Source organism: Gasterosteus aculeatus, chromosome 7 (genome assembly GCF_964276395.1).
Source record: "Gasterosteus aculeatus chromosome 7, fGasAcu3.hap1.1, whole genome shotgun sequence".
Classification (NCBI taxonomy): Eukaryota; Metazoa; Chordata; class Actinopteri; order Perciformes; family Gasterosteidae; genus Gasterosteus; species Gasterosteus aculeatus.
In genome coordinates, this window is record NC_135694.1 from 20,795,967 (window position 1) to 20,816,385 (window position 20,419).

At 43.8% G+C, this 20,419-nt stretch overlaps 4 protein-coding genes across 4 annotated transcripts; 2 read left to right on the forward strand and 2 right to left on the reverse strand.

The window, feature by feature from the left end:
* Positions 1–6: 6 nt before the first annotated feature.
* LOC120821651 (terminal nucleotidyltransferase 5C-like) lies at positions 7–5,624 on the reverse strand. Its single transcript, XM_040180492.2, has 2 exons — positions 5,503–5,624; positions 7–3,653 (listed from the first exon to the last, which is right to left on the reverse strand). Exon 2 carries the CDS (start codon positions 3,648–3,650, stop codon positions 1,449–1,451), a length of 2,202 nt encoding a protein of 733 aa, XP_040036426.2. The 5' UTR covers positions 3,651–3,653; positions 5,503–5,624; the 3' UTR covers positions 7–1,448.
* Positions 5,321–8,803, forward strand: chmp1b (charged multivesicular body protein 1B). The gene is made up of 9 exons (XM_040180496.2): positions 5,321–5,725; positions 5,917–6,180; positions 6,686–6,783; positions 6,880–7,026; positions 7,137–7,205; positions 7,313–7,420; positions 7,503–7,546; positions 7,740–7,812; positions 8,112–8,803. The coding sequence occupies exons 2-9, from the start codon at positions 6,165–6,167 to the stop codon at positions 8,154–8,156; spliced, it is 600 nt and encodes a 199-aa protein (XP_040036430.1). The 5' UTR covers positions 5,321–5,725; positions 5,917–6,164; the 3' UTR covers positions 8,157–8,803.
* Positions 8,804–10,384: 1,581 nt separating this feature from the next.
* rraga (Ras-related GTP binding A) lies at positions 10,385–14,492 on the forward strand. The gene is made up of 10 exons (XM_040180494.2): positions 10,385–10,582; positions 10,924–11,046; positions 12,331–12,430; positions 12,523–12,589; positions 12,687–12,909; positions 13,153–13,248; positions 13,319–13,441; positions 13,548–13,639; positions 13,733–13,848; positions 13,939–14,492. The coding sequence occupies exons 2-10, from the start codon at positions 11,020–11,022 to the stop codon at positions 14,040–14,042; spliced, it is 948 nt and encodes a 315-aa protein (XP_040036428.1). The 5' UTR covers positions 10,385–10,582; positions 10,924–11,019; the 3' UTR covers positions 14,043–14,492.
* Positions 14,493–16,708: 2,216 nt separating this feature from the next.
* LOC120821652 (cyclic nucleotide-gated cation channel) lies at positions 16,709–20,419 on the reverse strand. The gene is made up of 6 exons (XM_040180493.2): positions 20,233–20,419; positions 20,031–20,141; positions 19,467–19,643; positions 18,900–19,007; positions 18,703–18,809; positions 16,709–18,418 (listed from the first exon to the last, which is right to left on the reverse strand). Exons 1-6 carry the CDS (start codon positions 20,328–20,330, stop codon positions 16,944–16,946), a joined length of 2,076 nt encoding a protein of 691 aa, XP_040036427.2. The 5' UTR covers positions 20,331–20,419; the 3' UTR covers positions 16,709–16,943.

The window sequence follows — 20,419 nt, forward strand, 5'->3', positions numbered from 1 at the left end:
ACAAAGAGCAGTTTGTGTTATATTTATTAGCACTGCAACACAACCATCTGAGCAAATACATACAACAGGACTATTTTATTTCCTTGACTGCTCTCGAGATAGATGCATCTCCTCAAAGCTACAGAGGGCAACGGCACACATGAGTTTTATCATACTGGATGTGTACAGATTCACAATGTCAGAAACATCATCATTACTTAACAACAGTTAATTGCATTTACATTGTGATTCAGAACAGCTCACATATCCTGCCCGGTGCTTACGTCTCTTCTCATGAATATATATATGAGTACATGTACTGTAGCTGTGCACAGACAGTGAACAAGCACACAGGGGCCGAGGGCAAAACCTGCTGGATGCAGTGAATAATTGAAATGTGCAGCAACATTTTTGCATTCTCTAGATCCACTACAACAAACAAACTAACATGTGCTACACGCAGAAAGACGACTCGGCCTGTTGCACTTTGGGTAAAACTGAATTCAACTCTTTGTTTGCAGGTGAAAAAAAAAAGCCACGACACCCCTCATAATACCATCAGTAAATCCTTGTGATGCATTTCAGATGAGAATCAAAGACAAGTGAATTAAGGGGTGAGATCACAGCACATTTGTAACCTCTCACACTATTCCTAAATGTTACAATGCAAAAGCACAACTAAACACTTGAACATTTAAATTAAACTCTGTCAAACTGTAGACAGTTGGTGTGTTGTTTGCACACGATGCCCGGCCACCGTCCAGGTGAAGATGGCAGTCTCCAATAAATAAAGAGGGTAAGCCTCACGTCACCACCACGCTCCTTTTGATACAGTCCCTAATGGAACCTACTCGGATCTCTTCCTTCTACCTTTGAATTAGGTGGTTTACTTTCACAAATATAAAACTCACGTCAACACGGACACACCACAGAAAATGTCCTCTCTGAAGCTTCCATCTATACAGTGAATGCAAAGATATGCTCAAGTGCTAGAATTTACTCCACAGAGACTGATGGTTCACCAAACAGCTATATGAGGTTTCTAAAGCCTCAGAAACATCGACAAGTCATCATGTATTTAACCCACCTAAATCACTTACTCTGCCAACGGGACGTTATCACGTTGGAGACGTGCATCTTGAAGCCTTTGGAGAATCGTCCCATGACAACATCCTCCTCAACATGGCATGTTGGCAGTGTCGAGCCGAAGCCGAGCTGAAACCGCCATCCACTCAAACGCTGTCGGGACAAGCAGGGCTCACTTCTTTCCTCCCCGAAAAGTGTTCATTTTGAAAGGGTTACATGAGTTAATTGCCTTCCCTTTCCAGTTCAGGCCTTTTTTTATGATCTCTCCTGTCAGGCAAGCAGGCGGGGGGGTTGTGGGGGGCCAAGCAACCAACAACAACAACAACAACAACGCGCCGTGTTGTTTCTTTTAAAACCTACCATCCGTGGCCACGTCACCGCGGCTACACCAGGCCGGTGTGCACGTGGACGTGGAGCGGGTACGGGTGGTAGACCAGCGGGGGCTGGGCCTGGGCGACGAAGTAGCTGCTGTAGATGGGCTCCGTCACGTACGCCGCCGGCTGATAGAAGCAGGTGACGTTGGCCGTGTTGGGGATGGCATTCTGCTCGCCCAGCACCCTCAGAGCCAGGACCGTGATCATGTTGAGCGTCTGCCTCCTCTCGTGTCCCATCAAGCACACCGTGCTCTCGTCTATCACGCGCCGCAGGGTCATCAGGTAGTCGTACTTGCTGGTCTCCTCGTTGCCGACGAAGTGGCACCTCAGGTAGGCCTCGACCTTGCGCTGCTGCTCGCTCACGTCGGGGAAGTCGATGAAGAAGCGGGAGCACATGTACCGCTCCAAGGACTTGATCTCGGTCTCGCTGGCCGGTCTGAAGTTCCTCACCAGCAGGTCGCTGTACTTCAGCAGGCCGCCGCCCCGGATCTCCTCCGGGCTGCGCGTGGCGATGAGGCGGCGGCGGAGGTGGTCCATCGCCTGTTCGAAGTCCCCGTGCATGCACTCGGCTTCGACGGTGATGGCGGGCTCCCCCGCGGCCCCGGCCCAGGAGCTCGCCGCGGCGACCTGCTGCGGCGGTTGATCGTTGATCGGAGCGTCCACTGCACGTGCGCAGCTTTGCGCTTGGGAGTCGGGGGGCTTCTTCGAGTGTTTCGGCCTCACGGTTTGTTCTGCGGTTTCCTTGGAGCCACAAAGTGTGCCGGCTGAAAGGGCGTCAAAGGTCTGTGGCTTGGAGGCCGGGACATGTGAGGCCTGAACTTGAGCGTTGTCCATTGAGGGAGGCTGAAGGGGTTTGGGTATATCTATGGGCGGAAACAGCTGTGTTGTGAGATCTGACAAATCAGTCAGTAAAGACCATTTCTCAGGCTTAACGATCAGCTTCCTCGACATTTTCCTTTGTAGTTTTGGTGAAGGGCAAAAGTCCGGTAGGACGCCCTGTGATGTGCTGCAAGTTTTCTTAGCTGGCGGAGGAAAGGAATATTCATGTAGTAAATCTTGAGAGCTTGCCGTAGTTTCAGCGCTGCAGTTCACGGAGTCGACTTTGAACTGAGCCGTCTCTGCACAATGCAGGTTTTCCGGTGGAGCGGCCTTTTCCGGTCCTTTTCCAGACAGCTGTTCATTGCTCTGTGGCTTCAAACATGCATGTGGCATCAGCGGACCCGTGACATCTGTTAGTAAAGCTTCAGGAGATGAGAGTGCAGGATAATCACTGTGGAACAGTCCTTTCTCTTCTCCGTTGCCTTCACATAGCTCAAACACAATGGCGTTCTCTGCATGAAGGCCCTCTGTGACGTCCACTTCCTCCTGCTGCACGTCGATGCCCTCGTGTTCTAACGGCGCTTGTGCCTTTTGCTTTCCATCCACGTGCTCAACCATGGCACGTGGACGATTTTTCTCAAGCACAGAAGCTCCTTCAATCGACAGTGGACCTTCGCCGCCAGAGTCTTTTTCCACAGCGGCTTCAGCACCCTGAGGAATGCTTGGCTTGGCTTTTTTTTCCTGCTCATTGTCTCTTTTAGACAAATCCCCAGCATTCAATGACGGCTTTCCTCCCTGCCTCCGTTCGGTCTCCCAGTAAGACTCCAGCATACGGTCCAGTATTATCTGGAAGGAGTCCACGCTGAACTCAAACTGCCTTCGAAGGGAGCTGATGAATCGGAGCCCCACGGTTTTAGCTCTGTTGTTAGAAAGCGAGATGAGGCTCCATCTGTCATGCTCATTGAAGACTTTCACCATCTTTTGCACGTAGGCCTCCTTCATGGTCATGGAGGTGATCTTCCGCCGGTTAACCCCACAAGGGAGGAGGTCTCGTAGGCTGCTCAGAACCACCTCCTTTATCACCTGAAGGTCTTCCTGCCTGGGCAGCTCCACTCCAAAAATGATGTCTAGGTCTCTATAGCCCATGCAGTTGTCTCTCACCAGAACGTGGCTGGCAGTCGCGCCATTTAGCCGTATATCTTTAACCTGGATGCTCCTTTCAATCAGCCGATCCCTCACCACACGAATGATATCTTTCGCTCTCACCTGCAGGGTGGGAAAGTTTCCTCGTCCGTGGATGGGGATGACCTCAGTCAAGACCTCGTCCAGAGCTTGAATTTGCTCAAGGGTCAAGTTGTGGAACCTCTTCTCCGCTTGAAGTTCCATCACCATCACCTAGGAAACAGAGGTCGGACATATCACATCACACATTGTGCAACAAGCCTTTTTAAAAAGACAATGCACGGAAATGACGCGGAAAACCTTATAACGTTGTCTGTATATCATCCCAGCATCTTCTTTACATCCATCCATCCAAATTCATCATCTCTATAAAAAAATGAATGTATAATGGAGAGTCTGGACAGTCTTTTTATATTGTGCCTGTATGTAGGAGCTCTCCTCCTGAAGTAAGAGCGCTGTATCTAAGTGTGTCATACCTTAAAGGTATGTGACCCTGTGGTTGCACAATAGGCCACTTAATGATGTCATTAAACAGGGTTGTGCTTATTGCTGCTGTCAGAATGTGACAATGGGGCACGTCATCATTAATGTACACTGACTCACTCCCTACTGAGGCTAATGTTGATCCCATTGCTAGACGGCTTTAAAGGTATTTCAATTTCATCTGCCTTTATGACAGCATTACAGTTATAAGGATTCTCACAGTGGTTTGAAATATCGACAATGTCATCATCACCTTTAACTCATGAAATGAATACCGTACTCTTTATAAAGTACTTCTTTTAAGTACTACATTTTTAAATGTTCAAAAGAGATTTGGACATTTTTCACGAGATGTTTGGACATTTTACTGATCTACTCTGCCACTCCTATTCACAAAAAAAGATATAGAACAGAACATTTTATCTTTGAGTTCAAGACAGAAGATGTGAAGATGCACAAACTTCCAATGGTACTTAAGACTATTTTATAATAATTTTTCATCTCTAAATATCTTTACCTAATCAGAAATTCATACTAGTTCCATAACTGTGTAGTGATTAGAGATTATTGACCATTTATTGCATACATTGTACATTTCTAATGTATTGTTGTTTTGAATCCAGATGTAGGACAGCAAAACTGTTGAATTTAATAAATTAAGGTCAATGCACCCAAAGTTTAATATGGATATTTAATACAATGTGTTTTCCAGTGAAAACACAACCAACCTCTCCTGTTTTCACTCACGCTGTGGTCTTGTGATGTTTTTAGTGCATTAAGCGGTCAGCAGTGTGAATAAAGTCAGGGGCCTGTGGGAACACAGGGAACGCTGGCCCACAGCATCCTCTAGTGAATCTCACGGGTTACATCAGCTCGGTCCTGCAGCAGCACTGCTCCTCTACCACTTGGCTTCTTTATAGATAAGACTATATGAGTCATGCAGCCCCTGAATGAAACATCACTGCTGGATTATCTCCCTGCGCACAATAAACGACACAAAATGCACCACTTAGGGAGGCGTTAAGGGTTGGGAAAGTCATAAAGTATTCTATTAGCAAGCCCGTGAATGGATCATATCCCTTTACAGGCTATATTATTCAACCTATAAATTATTGTGGTCTGGTGGTATTTTGCAACACCTACTTTTGTTAATTTGATGTTTAAACTCAAATATTGCCCACTAGTTAGATAACTAACTAAATCCTCATATCACATATTAAAATGAGCCCAGCATTTGTATTTCGAGGTGCCTTCTTACTCGTTTTAAAGACATAGATGCACAAGTCAAACCGGCTTACATTTGGGGTGATGCACTGGAGTAAGATAACAGTAACATCTGCTGCGTTTTTTAATACCAAGGCACAATAATACAGACGCACGGGTTTAAAAACTCACCTGATTGTGATCAAATTGAAATGGAAAGTAGAAGCAGAGCAGACACGCAAGACAATGAAACTACTGAGATATCCAACAGGTTTTACCCGACCCTTTAGAAAGGCTGATGCCGAAGTTAACAGTGACAGCTTCCTCTCAGCGCAGGGGCACTGTTTCCATGGCAATCAGGCGTCACGACACTTACGGTAAATCACGACCCGGGGTCTTTGCGTCTGACGCCAGCAGGTGGCCGCCACAAGTTTTATACGAGCTACGCAGGCCGTGTGGGGGAGAACCGAACTGATCGTAACTAATACATGAAGTTTGTCCTGTACCGAGGGAGCACACGCCGCCGTGTCTGAGCTGAGCTACCGGCGTGTCGCCGCACTGCCGAGCGGTTGCGGGGGTGAACGTCACATCAAACGGGGGTGAGTCATCGTCTCTCCCCGCCGCGATCCTCGCCGTTCATCTAATCACCAAATCGCCAATCTAAGCCCCGCAAATCACCCGGTCTTCCCTCGCGAAATATCCCCCAACGCGTAAGCTGCGAGTGAATGTTAAACGTGTCACCTTTTAACATTAAAGTTGTTCATATTATTTTTCATTCACATTTTGCCAGGAGGAGGGGTAGGTAGTCACCTCCCGTGACGTCAACTGGAATACCAACACCACGTGACGATGACGTCGTTCATATTTTGGTGAGACACCAGGAAGTGCGGAAGAACGCGAAGCGACGCGACGCGACGCGACGAGACCGAAGACCGAAACGCGAAAGCCTGAAGTTTCACTGACGTTTGGCTTTTCTTACCCAACTGACGGTTGTTATTTCATCGTGTACTTGTTGGAATCGGTCAAAATCGCCTCAAGATGTCGGCAATGGAAAGTATCCTTTTAAAACGGCGACTCGAACGGGACGTTAGAGCGCGGTGTATTGTGGGGATACAAGAGCGAACATAACAACATGACGGTGAGCCGAATGTCTGACAGTCCTCCGAAACATCGCCAAATACGTGAGATATCGACTAAAAACACACGACTTACTTAGTTATTGCCTAACCTGAACATTTCATAACGTTATTTATTTCCAGACTTCGTAAAATAGGACGAAAGTGGACTTGAAGGCCTCGAATGCTTCACTACAAATGGCTGGACATCCAACAGCCGACATTTGATAAAAGTTAAAGATAAAGTTAACCAATCTAATCTAATAAAGTCACAGGAAACTAAAATAAACACAAAATACATACTCGTTTATTACATATAAAATCGTAATACATGAATGCCACGACCTTCCATTACTTTCTTTTGCAATTATTCAAACCAAGTTTTTTTAGAGGTCGCTTGTTGTGTTTGTTTGGACTTGGTGCTTCCTTAACCTTGTGTCACAGAACAGCTCTTTAATTTAAAGTTCGCTGCCAAAGAACTCCAAAGAAACTCCAAGAAATGTGACAAAGAGGAAAAAACTGAGAAGGCTAAAATTAAGAAGGTAAGTGGGCGCCGTGAAGCAGGTCACCACGATAACTTCCACGGCCTTTGGTTATGTGTTTTCACTTTACCGCCCTATTTTCTTGCCCGTCCCCAGGCCATCCAGAAGGGGAATATGGAAGTGGCAAGAATCCACGCGGAGAACGCCATCCGACAGAAGAACCAGTCGGTGAACTTCTTGAGGATGAGTGCCCGGATAGATGCAGTGGCAGCAAGGGTCCAAACTGCAGTCACAATGAACCAGGTACATTTTAATCTGGGTCACTCCGAACTGCTGTTGAGTTTGAAATCAGCTACGCGTTAAAGATTTGCATTTCAGGCTCGTCATTTTAGTGATGCTGATTTATTTTTCAGGTCACAAAATCTATGGCTGGAGTGGTGAAAGGCATGGATGCCACTTTGAAATCTATGAATCTGGAAAAGGTAGGGAGTAATTTAAAAATGAAAAAATATTTACTTCCATATTTCCCTTTAGCTATTTGTTGGAAACAAACCTGCACTAAAACAAGTGTCTCAATCCCCGTTTTCAGATCTCAGGCCTCATGGACAAATTTGAGCGCCAATTTGAAACTCTGGATGTTCAGACAGCCCATATGGAGGACACCATGAGCAGCACAACAACACTCACTACGCCACAGGTACATTTCTCTACTCTCACATTCTTTCTTGTTGTTTGCTCAAGACAAACGCCTTCACTGTAAATCTCATCGGTCTTTTCAGAATCAAGTGGACTCATTGATGCATGAACTGGCAGATGAAGCAGGGTAACCTTTTCATTTTTTTTCTTTTTTTATTCTCTCACCATTTTTCATGAAATGAGGTTCAATCACATACACATATGTAAGATATACACTCTTACATTGAAGTGTAAATAGTGGTTGTTATTTCAGATACAAGACATTGTGTTTGAAATCTAAAAATAAGGTTTGCATGTTGTGATGTGTGCGTAATGTCTAGATTGGACCTGAACATGGAGCTCCCTCAGGGACAGACCGGATCCGTGGGTACCAGCGTGGCCTCTGCAGAGCAGGTACACATGCACGCATTTAGTGTTAACACTTTTCAACATTCAACAAAGATGAATTGTAAATATACATTAAAAAAATATAAACTGGATGGTTGGCACCTGTGTAAACTGAACAGGCGTAGGAAATGTGACTACAGTAGAAGTAAACAAAGTCAAACGATGACATTAAAAATCCTGGATTTGCCAACAACTTTTAAAAGAATTGGTTCTCCGTAAACAACTCTCTTTGACAAATAACTGCGATTCTTCTCTCATCTTCATCTTACTCACTAATGCCGCTCTTTGCTCTCACTTGTCCAAAGGATGAACTTTCTCAAAGGCTCGCCAAACTCCGAGATCAAATGTGAAGGAGGACTACAGTGCACTGGGACGAACCTTCCCAGCTACTCGAATATTACTCGCAAACAACTTTTATTCACATCATATCTTTTCCCCTCTTTACATCTCGTGTGTCTTTATAGCGGAGCTACTGTTGTTATTGTTTTGGCCCTGGTTGGTTGTGTTAATAACCTTTTCAACTCTGTAAACTAAGTGAGGTGCCGGATATTGAAAATGTATATCTTTCTTAAATTTACATATAAGGAAGGTGTAATGTAACTTTGTTTGATATGTATACTTGAGAATTTCATGCATTTCGCAAAAAAATGTTGAGCATTGGCAGTTATTATTCTGTATTGACAAGCCAATTTCATATCGTTATGGGGAGTAGGTTGACGGTTTTGGAGTATAGAATTACAATTTATCTCATCTCCATACATGCATGATTGCAGAAAACGTATATGCATTTTCTCTTCTTGATTTCAGAGTGTGAAAGACTTTCCCGCTTACCGTTGACTCCTTGTTTAGATTTGTTGTATTTTATTTCTGTGGAATATTTCAAGGCGATACCGGATTTGTCTGGTGGTCATAAGCATATTAACAGATCATTTGGGAAGGGGTTACAGTATGCAGAGTACATACAGTAATTAAACAATAAAATTTTATAATACTTTTATCTCTTATTTTTATTACTTCTGTATACTTTTTTTTGATCTTTTATGGAATGTCCATTCTGAAGATAAAATGAAACATTTTATATACATGGCAGAAAGGCTACAGGAGACAATGGGGCTAATTCATCAACATGATGTAGATATCAATATTTTAAGAAAATATATGCCATCAAATTAGAAAGAACCAGACATAATGGCTCGGACTGAAAGTACACCTAGTGCTAAGCGTGTGGGGGAAATTCAGTGCAACAAAAAGAAATATAAGGACCTTGATAGAAATGTGTGATATAATCATAAAATATATAAATAAGTTATTCAGGTTTGTGTCGAGTGGCACTTCTTGCTTAAATGTTTTATTTTTAGCCATGTCATCAACTCAAAGAAGACAAGTGGTCTAAATCAGCTGCTGTCTGTCTGTCTGTCTTTGCCCTTTGTCTGTTGCTGCTGTGTCCCTCTTGGTAATCATAGTTTGCTTCATGAGGAGGTCCTTGTTTCAAATCATTTTTCCAATATGTTCTTCACCACTTTATGCAGATGAATCAGTCAAACATTCCATCAATTGGGCTTTAAAACAGCCATTGCTGTGACAGAATTTTGCTTCTCTTCATTTGAACAATGTCACAACAATATTTAGTCTATTTCCTTTGTCAGACCATTGGTCAAACAACACTGCGCTCCTTATATGTAACCAAGCTATGCAGTATAGCACCACCACACTGAGAGTGCTCAGTCTATAGATCTAAATGCAGACTAGGAGCAAATTGCACTCATTTACACATGAGCTAAGAGGCCAGCCCGGATGTGACGTCATGACGCCGTGTCTGTTTTCTGCCATCTAGTGGCTATTGTCAGGAGCTGCAGCAGTAACTTTTCTTCTTCCTTCACTTTTTGTTGTCGGTTTGTCACTGTGACTGTCCATTAGGACAACAACTTAAGCATAGGGTGAAAATGAAATAATAATAATAATTATTATAAATCTTGAGGGGCCAGCAGAAGGAGCACCTTACATGATCTAAATACGGTGTCTATGTGCCTTTCCTCTGCAAAAGTTGACCCACCGGTTCATATTTCAACTTCATGCAGATCATAAACCGAGTTCTGCCAATTCATACAGGAGCTTTTACCAAAGGCTTTTCAACAATTAGACATACAAACATATAGTAGTTGTCTTGTTTAGAGAAACAATTTTAATTGCTATTTAGAGTGCTATGTGTAGTTTATTATTTACTTGTCGATGAGTTACATTAAAATCATTTTTAAATCATTATTGTCAAACACAAAATATGAATCTACATAGAGGTTTTACAAAACTATTGATCTGTTTTGTTGGATTGTGAACATGGTAGTACACATATTAATATTGTTAAATGAAAATAGGTCAGCTTTACAAGGATATTGAATATCCCCCTTTAGATTATTGGCCCTGTGTTATTCGTGTGAGGCCATCTGACCTTTGATGCTTTCAAAACAATGCAGCTGTATCTAATTTCATAACCCGAATTTAAACCGCCTTTAACTTCAAAAGTCACTATCTCATTTGTGCTTGGCATCAGTGGTTGTCATGATCTCTTTTAATGGGGCAACATCTGTCTGTGAGACAAAACTCCGGGCAAAACCCAACGGGGCATCATGTGACTTTGGCGTAAACAGGAAGCAGCTGATCTTGACTTCACTACTACCTGCTTCCATTAAATCATGTGGACAACTGTATCTCTTAAAGACAAATAAAAACTGGTAGTAGGAAATTGCTTGCATTTGAGTAACCGCTCTTCCCCGTTTGGGTAAGTAAACGACACTGAGTTTTTCCTTACCTAGCTAAGCCGTTTAGCACGGCTAAGCTAACGTCACCTGCATATATATATATGGACTGTTCTGTCGTGCTGGCTAACTTAGCATTAGCATAGATGTTCATTCGGAACAGAGAAAGGAGTTTAAATAAAGTTATTTAACTGTTGTATCTATTAGTCCACGTCTAATACGCGCATATCCGGATACACGTGTTTGACTTGTTCGTGATTTTAATCGCTCAAACACGTCCTCTATAGTAAATGTGTGATCTGCTGCATTAGAGCTAAACGTTAAGTGACAGCGAGGTGAAACTATTTGTGTCTCTGTTCTGCAGCCGAAGGAGAGCAGAAGTAGAGCTGCCGAAGACTCCGAATTAAGTCATCCGACTTGCAGCTCAGAGAAATACTCCACTTCGTGTCTGCCGAGGGGGATGTCCAGCACAGCCATGAAGAAAAAGGTGAAATATGGGATAATTATCGACTCCTCAAAAGTACATTTACTTATGTGCCATACTTGGGTACAACATCGACGCGTTTGTACTTTATTCGAGTACCTTCATGATACCTGTATTCATTATTGAGCTGTATCTGTTTTCCAATGCTTAATATGTCCATAGCTCTGATCAGGTATGATCACATCTTCATTTGAAGTTTTTGCTATTAATTTGTGCCAAAATACACTTAATTAAGAAGTTAAATCTACTTTTGGACTTGTTTCAACATTACAGGAAAGTCCCCGCTTTTATTCTGCACAAAAATATCCTTTCATCCTTCATCATCTTTTTATTTTTAAAATGATCACACACTTAAGCAAGGCTGAATTTTAATCTCTGCTTGAAGTTTAATTCCATTAATGTAATGAGATTCAGTATTTCTCTCTCAAAATTAACAAATTCAGTTATTAAAATATGAGGTATGCTCGGATATCTTCTACTAAAGTAAAAGGATAAATGTATGATCGTTACATCCTATTAAGTTCCAACATTGCTTATTTTATTTGAGCAGACTCCGCTTAATTCTTCCACAAGTGGCCGTAGGAGTGGAGGAAAACAAGACTTTGGCCTAAACTCTGAAACCTGTGTGAGAGTCTATGAGGACTTCTGTAAATATGAATGAGACAGCACATTGCTGCAACATGTCACACCACTATGACCACGCCAAAAAATATGATTTACAATTGAGGGTATTTATTTCAGGGTATTGTGTGTGTATATATCATTTTTTTACCCTCTGATTTGAACGTCTCTCAGGCTCATTTTTCATGAGAGGTAATTTCAATTAATTTGAATGTTTTTGTCAGAATGGCTGCGATGATCAAACATTATTTTATGACTAAATTAATAAACATTGTCTGATTTAATGTGTTTATTTTTTCTCCATCTTTAATTCTCAACATTTTAAATGTATACACTTTTATATGACAGTCTGCACACAGCTGTGCCTTTTTTTTTTTTTTTACGCCACCTTTCACTTGTTTTCCGTTTCTAACGTCGCATTGCAATGACTTGTGGGTAATTCCCTTGGGCTAACTCAGCATCTAAAGCTGACTTACGGAAAGGGCTTAAAATGTCTGCCAGAGAGCCTCAAACACTTAATGATTTGATGATGGGACAGAAATAAACCTTCATGGAGTCAGCGGGAGTGAGTCTCAAAGTCTGTGAGTCCGTAAAGGGGGGAGGGATTGGGGAGGATTGAGTCTTTATCTTCAGTGATGAGTGAATATGTTTCCTTTGTGCTTCCAGGTGTTACTGATGGGAAAAAGTGGGTCTGGGAAGACCAGTATGAGATCGATCATCTTTGCTAATTACATAGCTCGAGACACACGCCGCCTCGGAGCTACAAGTAAGAGCAATTTTAAAATGACGATTGCTGCAGCGTTCCCCATTTCTTGTAAGCATTGATAAAACAATATTGACATCCTTTGTTGAATGTAGTTGACGTGGAGCACTCCCATGTTCGCTTTCTTGGCAATCTGGTTCTAAACCTGTGGGACTGTGGAGGGTAAAGTACACCTTTTTGTTATATGCCCGTTTTGGACCGTCTTCCGCAATCTGAAATCCTCTGTGTAATGTTGCTCTGTGCTTCCATTACACAACAGACAGGACACGTTCATGGAGAACTACTTTACCAGCCAGAGGGACAACATTTTTAGAAATGTGGAGGTGCTTATTTATATATTCGATGTGGAGAGCCGCGAGCTGGAGAAAGACATGCACTACTACCAGTCGTGTCTGGAGGCCATTCTGCAGAACTCCCCCGACGCCAAAGTCTTCTGCCTCGTTCACAAAATGGATCTGGTGCAAGAAGACCAGAGAGATTTGGTAAGCTTAACAATTAGGATAGTTGTCTTCAACTTTTGCACGTTTGGGGCTTGTGTGTGTGTGTGTGTGTGTGTGAGGATACATTTTTGAATAGTTGAGGTAATTGAGTACAACAGAACATTTTTAATTACACTCCTCAACTGCCTGACATTGTGCTCTAATTTCCCCACCCCAGATGGCATATTTATTCTTTTCTTATTTTTTATTCATTTGATCATGTGACTGTCATAAATGTTTCAACAGATCTTTAAGGAGCGTGAAGAAGATCTGAAGAGACTGTCTAGACCTCTGGCTTGCACCTGCTTCAGGACCTCCATCTGGGACGAGACCCTGTATAAGGTTGGGACACTTGACTGCTTGTAGGTCTGGATGTCGGGTAAAAGAGTTGACACAGTAACTGTCTTTGCAGGCCTGGTCCAGCATTGTGTACCAGCTCATCCCCAACGTCCAGCAGCTGGAAACGAACCTGAGAAATTTTGCGCAGATCATAGAAGCAGATGAAGTTCTCCTGTTTGAGAGAGCCACCTTCCTGGTGAGAGCAACCACTTCCTTTTCCTCTGGTGTCCGACAGCAAATCTGGGTCCAGCAAGCTAAGTGGTTTTTTTTCTTTTTTTTTTTTTTTCTTTTTGTAAATCCAGGTGATCTCCCACTATCAGTGCAAAGAGCAGCGCGATGCTCACCGGTTTGAGAAGATCAGTAACATTATCAAACAGTTCAAACTCAGCTGTAGGTAAGTTCACTCTGCAGAAACAGGCCGACACGTCACCGACTCACTTTTCACAATGTTTCTGATTTATTTATTTATTTATTCATTGCATTCCAGTAAACTCGCAGCCTCATTCCAAAGCATGGAAGTGAGGAACTCCAACTTTGCGGCCTTCATCGACGTCTTCACCTCGAACACATATGTGATGGTCATCATGTCGGACCCCTCCATTCGTAAGTGGTGGCGCTGCACGTTTCTCACCTGTGAGTGCGCAGTTAAGAAAGGGCACAGCTATGCTACAAATCCATGTCCGTGTCTTTCAGCATCTGCAGCCACTCTCATCAATATCCGTAATGCTAGGAAACACTTTGAGAAGTTGGAGCGAGTGGACGGACCCAAGCACAGCTTGCACATGCGGATGCGCTAGCGCCGCTGTCCCCGTGGAAACCATCAGCCAATCAGTCCACAGACCACAGGCCGGCATGTTGCGGTCTTCCAGCTACGACACATACGAGCAGCCCTGCACTGTCTCCTCTTTATCTTCTTTTTCAATCACGGCGATTACCGGAGAAATCCGGTTTTCTTTGGTCTAATTTCTACAGTGATTATAAATATCTTCGACGCACACTGTTTGTATAATTGCCCCATAGCTCGAAACGGTAAAGTAAAATGCTTCGATGTGTTTACTCTGAGGGGGGGCCTACTTCTGCTGTCACACTTTGTCTGATAAAGTAGAGTTATTCACTCCGTGCCCAGTGAATCCCAGTGATCGGGAGAAGTTCTCGCCAAATGATAAGCAGCACATATTGTTTTGATTTTCAAATGCAGTTTGTAAGCTGTTAAACTTTAGTAAACAATATTGTTCTATTCAGAAAAACATGTGGCGTGTCTTCTTTTCTGCTTTTACATTTTGACAATTCTCACCACTTGATCAACATTTTCAAAAAAATATATATTTGTAGATCACGTTTTCACTTTTTCTTGTAAAATGAGTTCCGGCTTAGATATTGTTCCAGTCTTGCTTTAAGTCACTGGAGTGTCTCAGGCCTTTTGACACTGCAGCAGTTGTCCTTTACACATGGCGTGTGTGCGTGTCAGGAGACAGAAGGAGCAACGGGTTCATTGCACCTGTCAAACAACCTTCATGGAGTCGACCGCAGTGAATGTGCTGATGGAACACAATGTCAATCAGATTATTTCAGTGAATTCCTCAACATGACCAACAGCTGAGTTGATATTTTTGTGCTGAAATTGTTTTGATTTTCTTTTCTCATTTTGCTCATTAGGACATAAACCCTACATACAATTTAAGTGCTCAAGGTGGAAAACCTCTTTAGATTTATGCTAATCTGCTTCATCAGGTCTGTGTTGACAGGGTTTGTTCAGATTCATTTGAGAGAGATCGAATGGCTATAAAAGCTGGCAGTCAGTCTGATTTGAATATAAATGACTTATTTCTAACTATGCGGCTCCTCCTTTTAAGCAATGTTAAGTGAAAGACAAATTAAGAAATATTTAACGGAATATAACCAACATTGTTCCAACTTTGACTTTTAGTGGTGCTTTCAATTTAAATGACTGACTGACTCCATTACCACCTAATAATATAAACAGTTTAAAAAGAAAAAAAGTCATTACTGGACATATTTAGCACTGCTGACCGACTCCCCTTGAACTGATCAGCTGCTGACAAACCTACCTTCATAAAATAAAGCATCGGATTCCATCTTTTTTAGAATTCTGATAACATGTTTTTGTGGATTAACTCGGCCCGTTGCTTTACTTTTAAATCCGCATCGTTTGCTATTTGTACAGCCAGCTGGTAATATATATTAAACAATGATGAAACAATGATGAGGTATTTTGTAAACTAATCAATGCAGCTTTTATAGCAAAACTATTTCACCTCATTTTTGCTTTTCATTTATATGAGGATATTATTTTAGGCAGACAGATTCTTGGTAACATACACTTATAATCCATAACCATATTTAATGTCCTTTTGTGCTTAAAGGGTCAAAATGTCACAAAGGCACCTTCCATTGCGTTATGGGACAACGGTTGGCAAAATGAAACTGATTTACTTTAGACAAATGAAATGACAACATTTCAACCATGAAACTAATTCATTGAAATATATTAACTGAAATACTGCTAATATTTATAATCTTAAATCAACAAAAATGTGGCTCATATATAAACATATTTTTAATTCTCCAAAACTACATTAACGCATATTAGGGTCATATTTAGGCCAAGATCTTCAACAACTGCTCACAAAACAGGTTTGACATTTGAGCCTGCTGAGAGCTGTACTTACCTGTCATTAGTTTATTGTGTGATGTAGAGACTCCGCCCACATTCATCTCTGTTTGAACAAGCCAACGGCAAGTAACTGGATTAAATTAGTCCGTAGCACTCGATCCAACCCGCTCCTTCAGGGGCTGCATGCGATATGCACTCATTACCTTCGGCCCCTTCGTTACAGCCCGCTCTGTGGGACAAGCTTTGTTCCAGCTGTGCTTATCGGCACCACTCGTTTGGTTGAGTTGCATCCTGGAATGCACAGGGCTGAATGACTGGAAAGTCCCCAGTTGCTTGCTGCTGACAGAGTCTACACGACAGAAATGGGAAGAAACCAAATCCAAACGCGGACAAAGCAGCTCACTCATTGTAATATAAGGCGTGCAAAACAAAGACCCCTTCACTCTGCAAATGCTTTTCAGCCAAACAGCCAAAGCGAGAAATACAATTTCAAGAGGTTGCTATGACAATGAGCAGAGCAGAAGGATTCAGATCTAACCTGGAACATACAGAACATAAGGACACTGGAAAATAATTGTGTTTGTGTGTGTGAACTCAGCAAATCACCTTCCACCATCTCTCCTTGGACTCTCTCCCCAGGAGGAGCAGCAACAGACGCCGAGGTGTTCGGGGCCGGAGCATAACATACAACATGCAGGGAGAACTGAATCCCTCTGCTGATGCAACCGAACACAAGATGTTTACAAGTGACCTAAAAACTAGATTAGCCCACAATTTCTAGAGATTTTTAGAGGAGGAATCTTGAAAAAGTAACATTTGAGCTCCATTTGCAGGTTTTTAATGTACTGTGTTCTCAATTCCCAGAATTACCTCGATCTGGGCATCTTGGATGCACCTTTAAAGACACCATTTCAACAGATTCAATTCACTCATTCTGTTACAGACAAGAACTCAAAGACTGCTTTGGCGTAGCAGTGTTTCCCAATTTTTGTCTTACTGCTATGCAGACATCTCTTTACACTCAGCTAAACACTTTCACCATGAGGGAAACAATCAACTCTCCTCAGCGGGACATTTTTGCCGGGCTCCCCTTGTCTTCCATTTGCCCATTACTCCGTCGTGGTGATCCATCTGCGCAGGCAAGGGGACCATTAGAGGTCTCTGCGTCTGACGCCGCGCCGTCGCTTGCGTCCACGCCGCAGTCCGTTGGGTTTTGTTGCCGCTCGAGCAGCGTGATGCGCTGCTTCAGCCGTTGCTGTGTGTGTTTGTACTCGCTGAGGAGGCGGGCGAAGCGGGTCTGGAGGGTGTCCAGAGAGGACTCCAGCCTCTCCACCTTCTCCTCCGTGTCCTCCTTCTGCAGCCCGCCCGTCTCCGTGTGCTCATCGAGCAGGCCCTCCTTCATCAGGATCTCGCGGCCCCTCTTCTCCAGCACGGTCTTGGCGTTGGGATACTCGGTCACTGCTTCCATCAAGTCGTCCTTAGAGAGGCAGAAGAGATCGGAGTAACCCAAGCTGCGGATGTTGGCTGTCCGACGGTTTCCCATTTTGCTGCCCTTTATGTTCAGGATGCTGATTTCCCCGAAGCAGCTGCCGGCGGTGAGGAGAGCGTACTGAGTGAGCCCGTCATCAGCCACCACGGCCAGCTTCCCCTCTTTGATGATGTACATCTCCTTCCCTATGTCCCCCTTTCTGCAGATGTAGTCCCCCGGACTGAAGACCTGGGGGCGAAGCTTGAGCACGAGTTCCACCAGCAGGCCTGCCTCACAGTCTTGAAAAATGCGTACTTTCTTCAGGGTCTCCAGGTGGACATTGATTGCAATCTCAGCCCGCAGTTTGTTTGGCAAATTCTTCAGCACCTCCTTCTCGTCGACTGCTTTCTTGTTGGTCCAGAGGTAGTCGAACCATTTGATCACGCGTGTCTCCAGCTCCTTGTTGACCTTGCGGAAGTGCATGTAGTGCTTGATGGCGTCAATCCGGGCTTGGAACTCGGCGCGGGTGGCATTCATGTTGGCAATCATGGATCCAACGTTTCCCACGATTGTGGCAAAGATAAGCACCCCAACGAGAAAGTCAAAGACCACGAAGAGGTACTCCTCGTCCCGCACAGGCGCAGGCATCTCTCCAATGGTGGTGAGCGTGAGAGTCGACCAGTACAGGCAGTACACGTAACTCCGAGTCAAGGAGATGTTGGAGGTGTTGGGGAACACCCAGGTGTCCGAGCCGAATCCCAAAGAACCGGAAATGGCGTAGTAGATGCAGGCGTTCCAGTGAATGATGACCAGGATGTAAAGCACCAAGTTGCCGATGCGGAAGATGTTGGGGTAGTTGGTGCGCGTCTCGGTGCGGTCGAAGAACTCAAACATGCGCGGGAATCGAAGCAGACGGTTGAACCTGAGCTGCGGCGTGTGGATGCCGGTGGAGATGTACGCCAGGTCCGTGGGCAGGATGGACACCACGTCCAGCTTGAACTGGAGCGTACGGACGTAGCTGTCTCTGAGCTTGGCATGGTCCTTCACCAGCAAACCTTGTTCCAAGAACCCTGAGACAAAAAGAACATAACTCAAACTCAGCCGGGATGCAATCCCACCCCACTTAGCACCTTGCAGCTCATTGTTTTTAAGTTTTCAGCTATGGGGCTGCTGATTTCTGTGAAAGTTCTCATAATATTTGGAGCGGACAGGACAGACACAGTTAATAAGGACTACCGGGTGGAGCATTTAGCAATTAAAGAGCCAGAATATGTCCTGGGGGAGTTGGAGGAAAGCAAACAGAGGTAGCCAACTCCAAACCAATGCTGTTGTTTTGCACTTTCTAACAGGTTACCTGTGCGAAGCCGGACGCACGTGTCAATGATGTACACACAGTCAGAGAGGTAGTCCAACACCAGCCAACAGATGTAATTGCTCACCTGCAATTTTTCAAAGCACGCCCTGTCAATAGAAAAACATAAAAATCGTTTCACCGCAGAACATTCATCGAGCACGTCCACCAGCAGCAGGTACCGGTCGTGGTGTCATCACCTCGCTACAACAAGGAACCAGTTGTAGAGCACCGCTATGGCGATTACAGATAACCAGCGGTAGTACGCGTCGTCGGCTGGGGACACCACAAACAAGTCCCACTTTTTCCTGAAAGCATGAAGACATTTGCAAATACAGTCAGACTTCTTATAGAGTCATTGGCAGCTTCATTACAACTTAGTTACTTAGTAACTTACTTATTACAACAAGGATAGACTGAAAAACGGAAGCAGATGTAAAGCACTGCAATACAACGCCTCTGCAGGATATTGTTTTTAACAGGTGTTGTTTCAGTACTGTGCTACTAATGTGTTTCTAATATTCTTTCCATCTTATTGTCCTTAGTATAACTATTTGAAAGACTACAGTTTATTGCAATCACATGCAAAGCAACATAAAATATCACAGATTTGAATCGACATCTCATTCATTTGAGCGAAAGGACATTGAGGCTTAATTTTTACCCTCTGATTTATCCGATGTTTCTTTTCTTTTGTTCTGTCAGCGCTTAAAGTGCATGTGAAAAGCGCACAATAATGTTTCAGGGTGACAGGCAGGCGGACGTACCTAAAGATCCCTTTGGCCTCGTTGCCATTGGCATCTGGTTGTGTGTTGCTGATGCGGCTGGGGGCCATTCGCAGCTCGGGGCCCCGGAAGCGCTCCAGGAAAGAGTCTGGCCGCTCCTCCTCCTCCAGCAGGCTCCTGTGTGCCCATTCCCTCAGTCTCACCACCAGGCACACCAGTCTGAGACACACACACACGTATAAGCACACAACACACATGTTCACACGCTCTCTTAACATTTGAAAGAATTTTACATGAAAATAAAAGCAGCATTTATGTTTTGGATTACATTAAATCTTTTTGAGGTGATGCTTTTATCCAAGGTGATTTGCAATTCTACATAAAATGTAGGAGGTCAGCTGTAGAACACATGGTTTGGGAGAATGTTTTAACTTTTTACATGACATTTTGTTCATCAAGGTCCCTGTGAGCTTGAATTCAGTATGTCCAATATGTTTACTTTTATCCAGCGTGTGACCTTAAAAAATACTTTTTAAAATGCCAGACAACCTGCACAAGAATGAATCATCTTTTCTGATCGTTCACTTTTCTTTCCAGTGACTTTACCTTGAAATGGCTCCGTTCCTTTGAAGTGAATTTCTGGAATTGCGTCCATCAGGGTCGAGAGCAGCAACTCTTTGTAGCTCTGATGACGTGTCGTCACACACGGACGGCACCCTGGGAGTGAAAACGCATACAAACACACATGTGAGCTTTTGTCTTCTCTTTTTTTTTACTTGTCTCACACAAAACTAACAGCTGCCCTCACCTGCTGCGAATGCTCTCGGCTTTATCCATCTCATCCTCCAAGGTCTTCACTGACAGACTGTGTGGCGACCGATCTCTTTCAGCCACCTGGCCCGTCATCTCCAGACCTGCAGGTGAGGAGGAGCACTTGTGTTACTCTTGTCATCGGCTCTCTGGGACTGCCGGTGTCTGAGCGCGGGTGCAGCGAA

Bases quoted from the DNA above. Each gene is read 5' to 3' on its own strand.
- chmp1b (XM_040180496.2), top strand. The intron at 7,421-7,502 runs GTACATTTCTCT...CGGTCTTTTCAG, and splicing joins CAACACTCACTACGCCACAG to AATCAAGTGGACTCATTGAT. The intron at 7,547-7,739 runs GTAACCTTTTCA...CGTAATGTCTAG, and splicing joins GAACTGGCAGATGAAGCAGG to ATTGGACCTGAACATGGAGC.
- LOC120821651 (XM_040180492.2), bottom strand. From the start codon at position 3,650: ATGGTGATGGAACTTCAAGCGGAGAAGAGGTTCCACAACTTGACCCTT.
- LOC120821652 (XM_040180493.2), bottom strand. From the start codon at position 20,330: ATGACGGGCCAGGTGGCTGAAAGAGATCGGTCGCCACACAGTCTGTCA. The intron at 20,142-20,232 runs GTGAGGGCAGCT...TTTCACTCCCAG, and splicing joins GCCGAGAGCATTCGCAGCAG to GGTGCCGTCCGTGTGTGACG. The intron at 19,008-19,466 runs GTACGTCCGCCT...TCATGCTTTCAG, and splicing joins GAGGCCAAAGGGATCTTTAG to GAAAAAGTGGGACTTGTTTG.
- rraga (XM_040180494.2), top strand. From the start codon at position 11,020: ATGTCCAGCACAGCCATGAAGAAAAAG. The intron at 11,047-12,330 runs GTGAAATATGGG...TTGTGCTTCCAG, and splicing joins GCACAGCCATGAAGAAAAAG to GTGTTACTGATGGGAAAAAG. The intron at 13,249-13,318 runs GTTGGGACACTT...CTGTCTTTGCAG, and splicing joins GGGACGAGACCCTGTATAAG to GCCTGGTCCAGCATTGTGTA.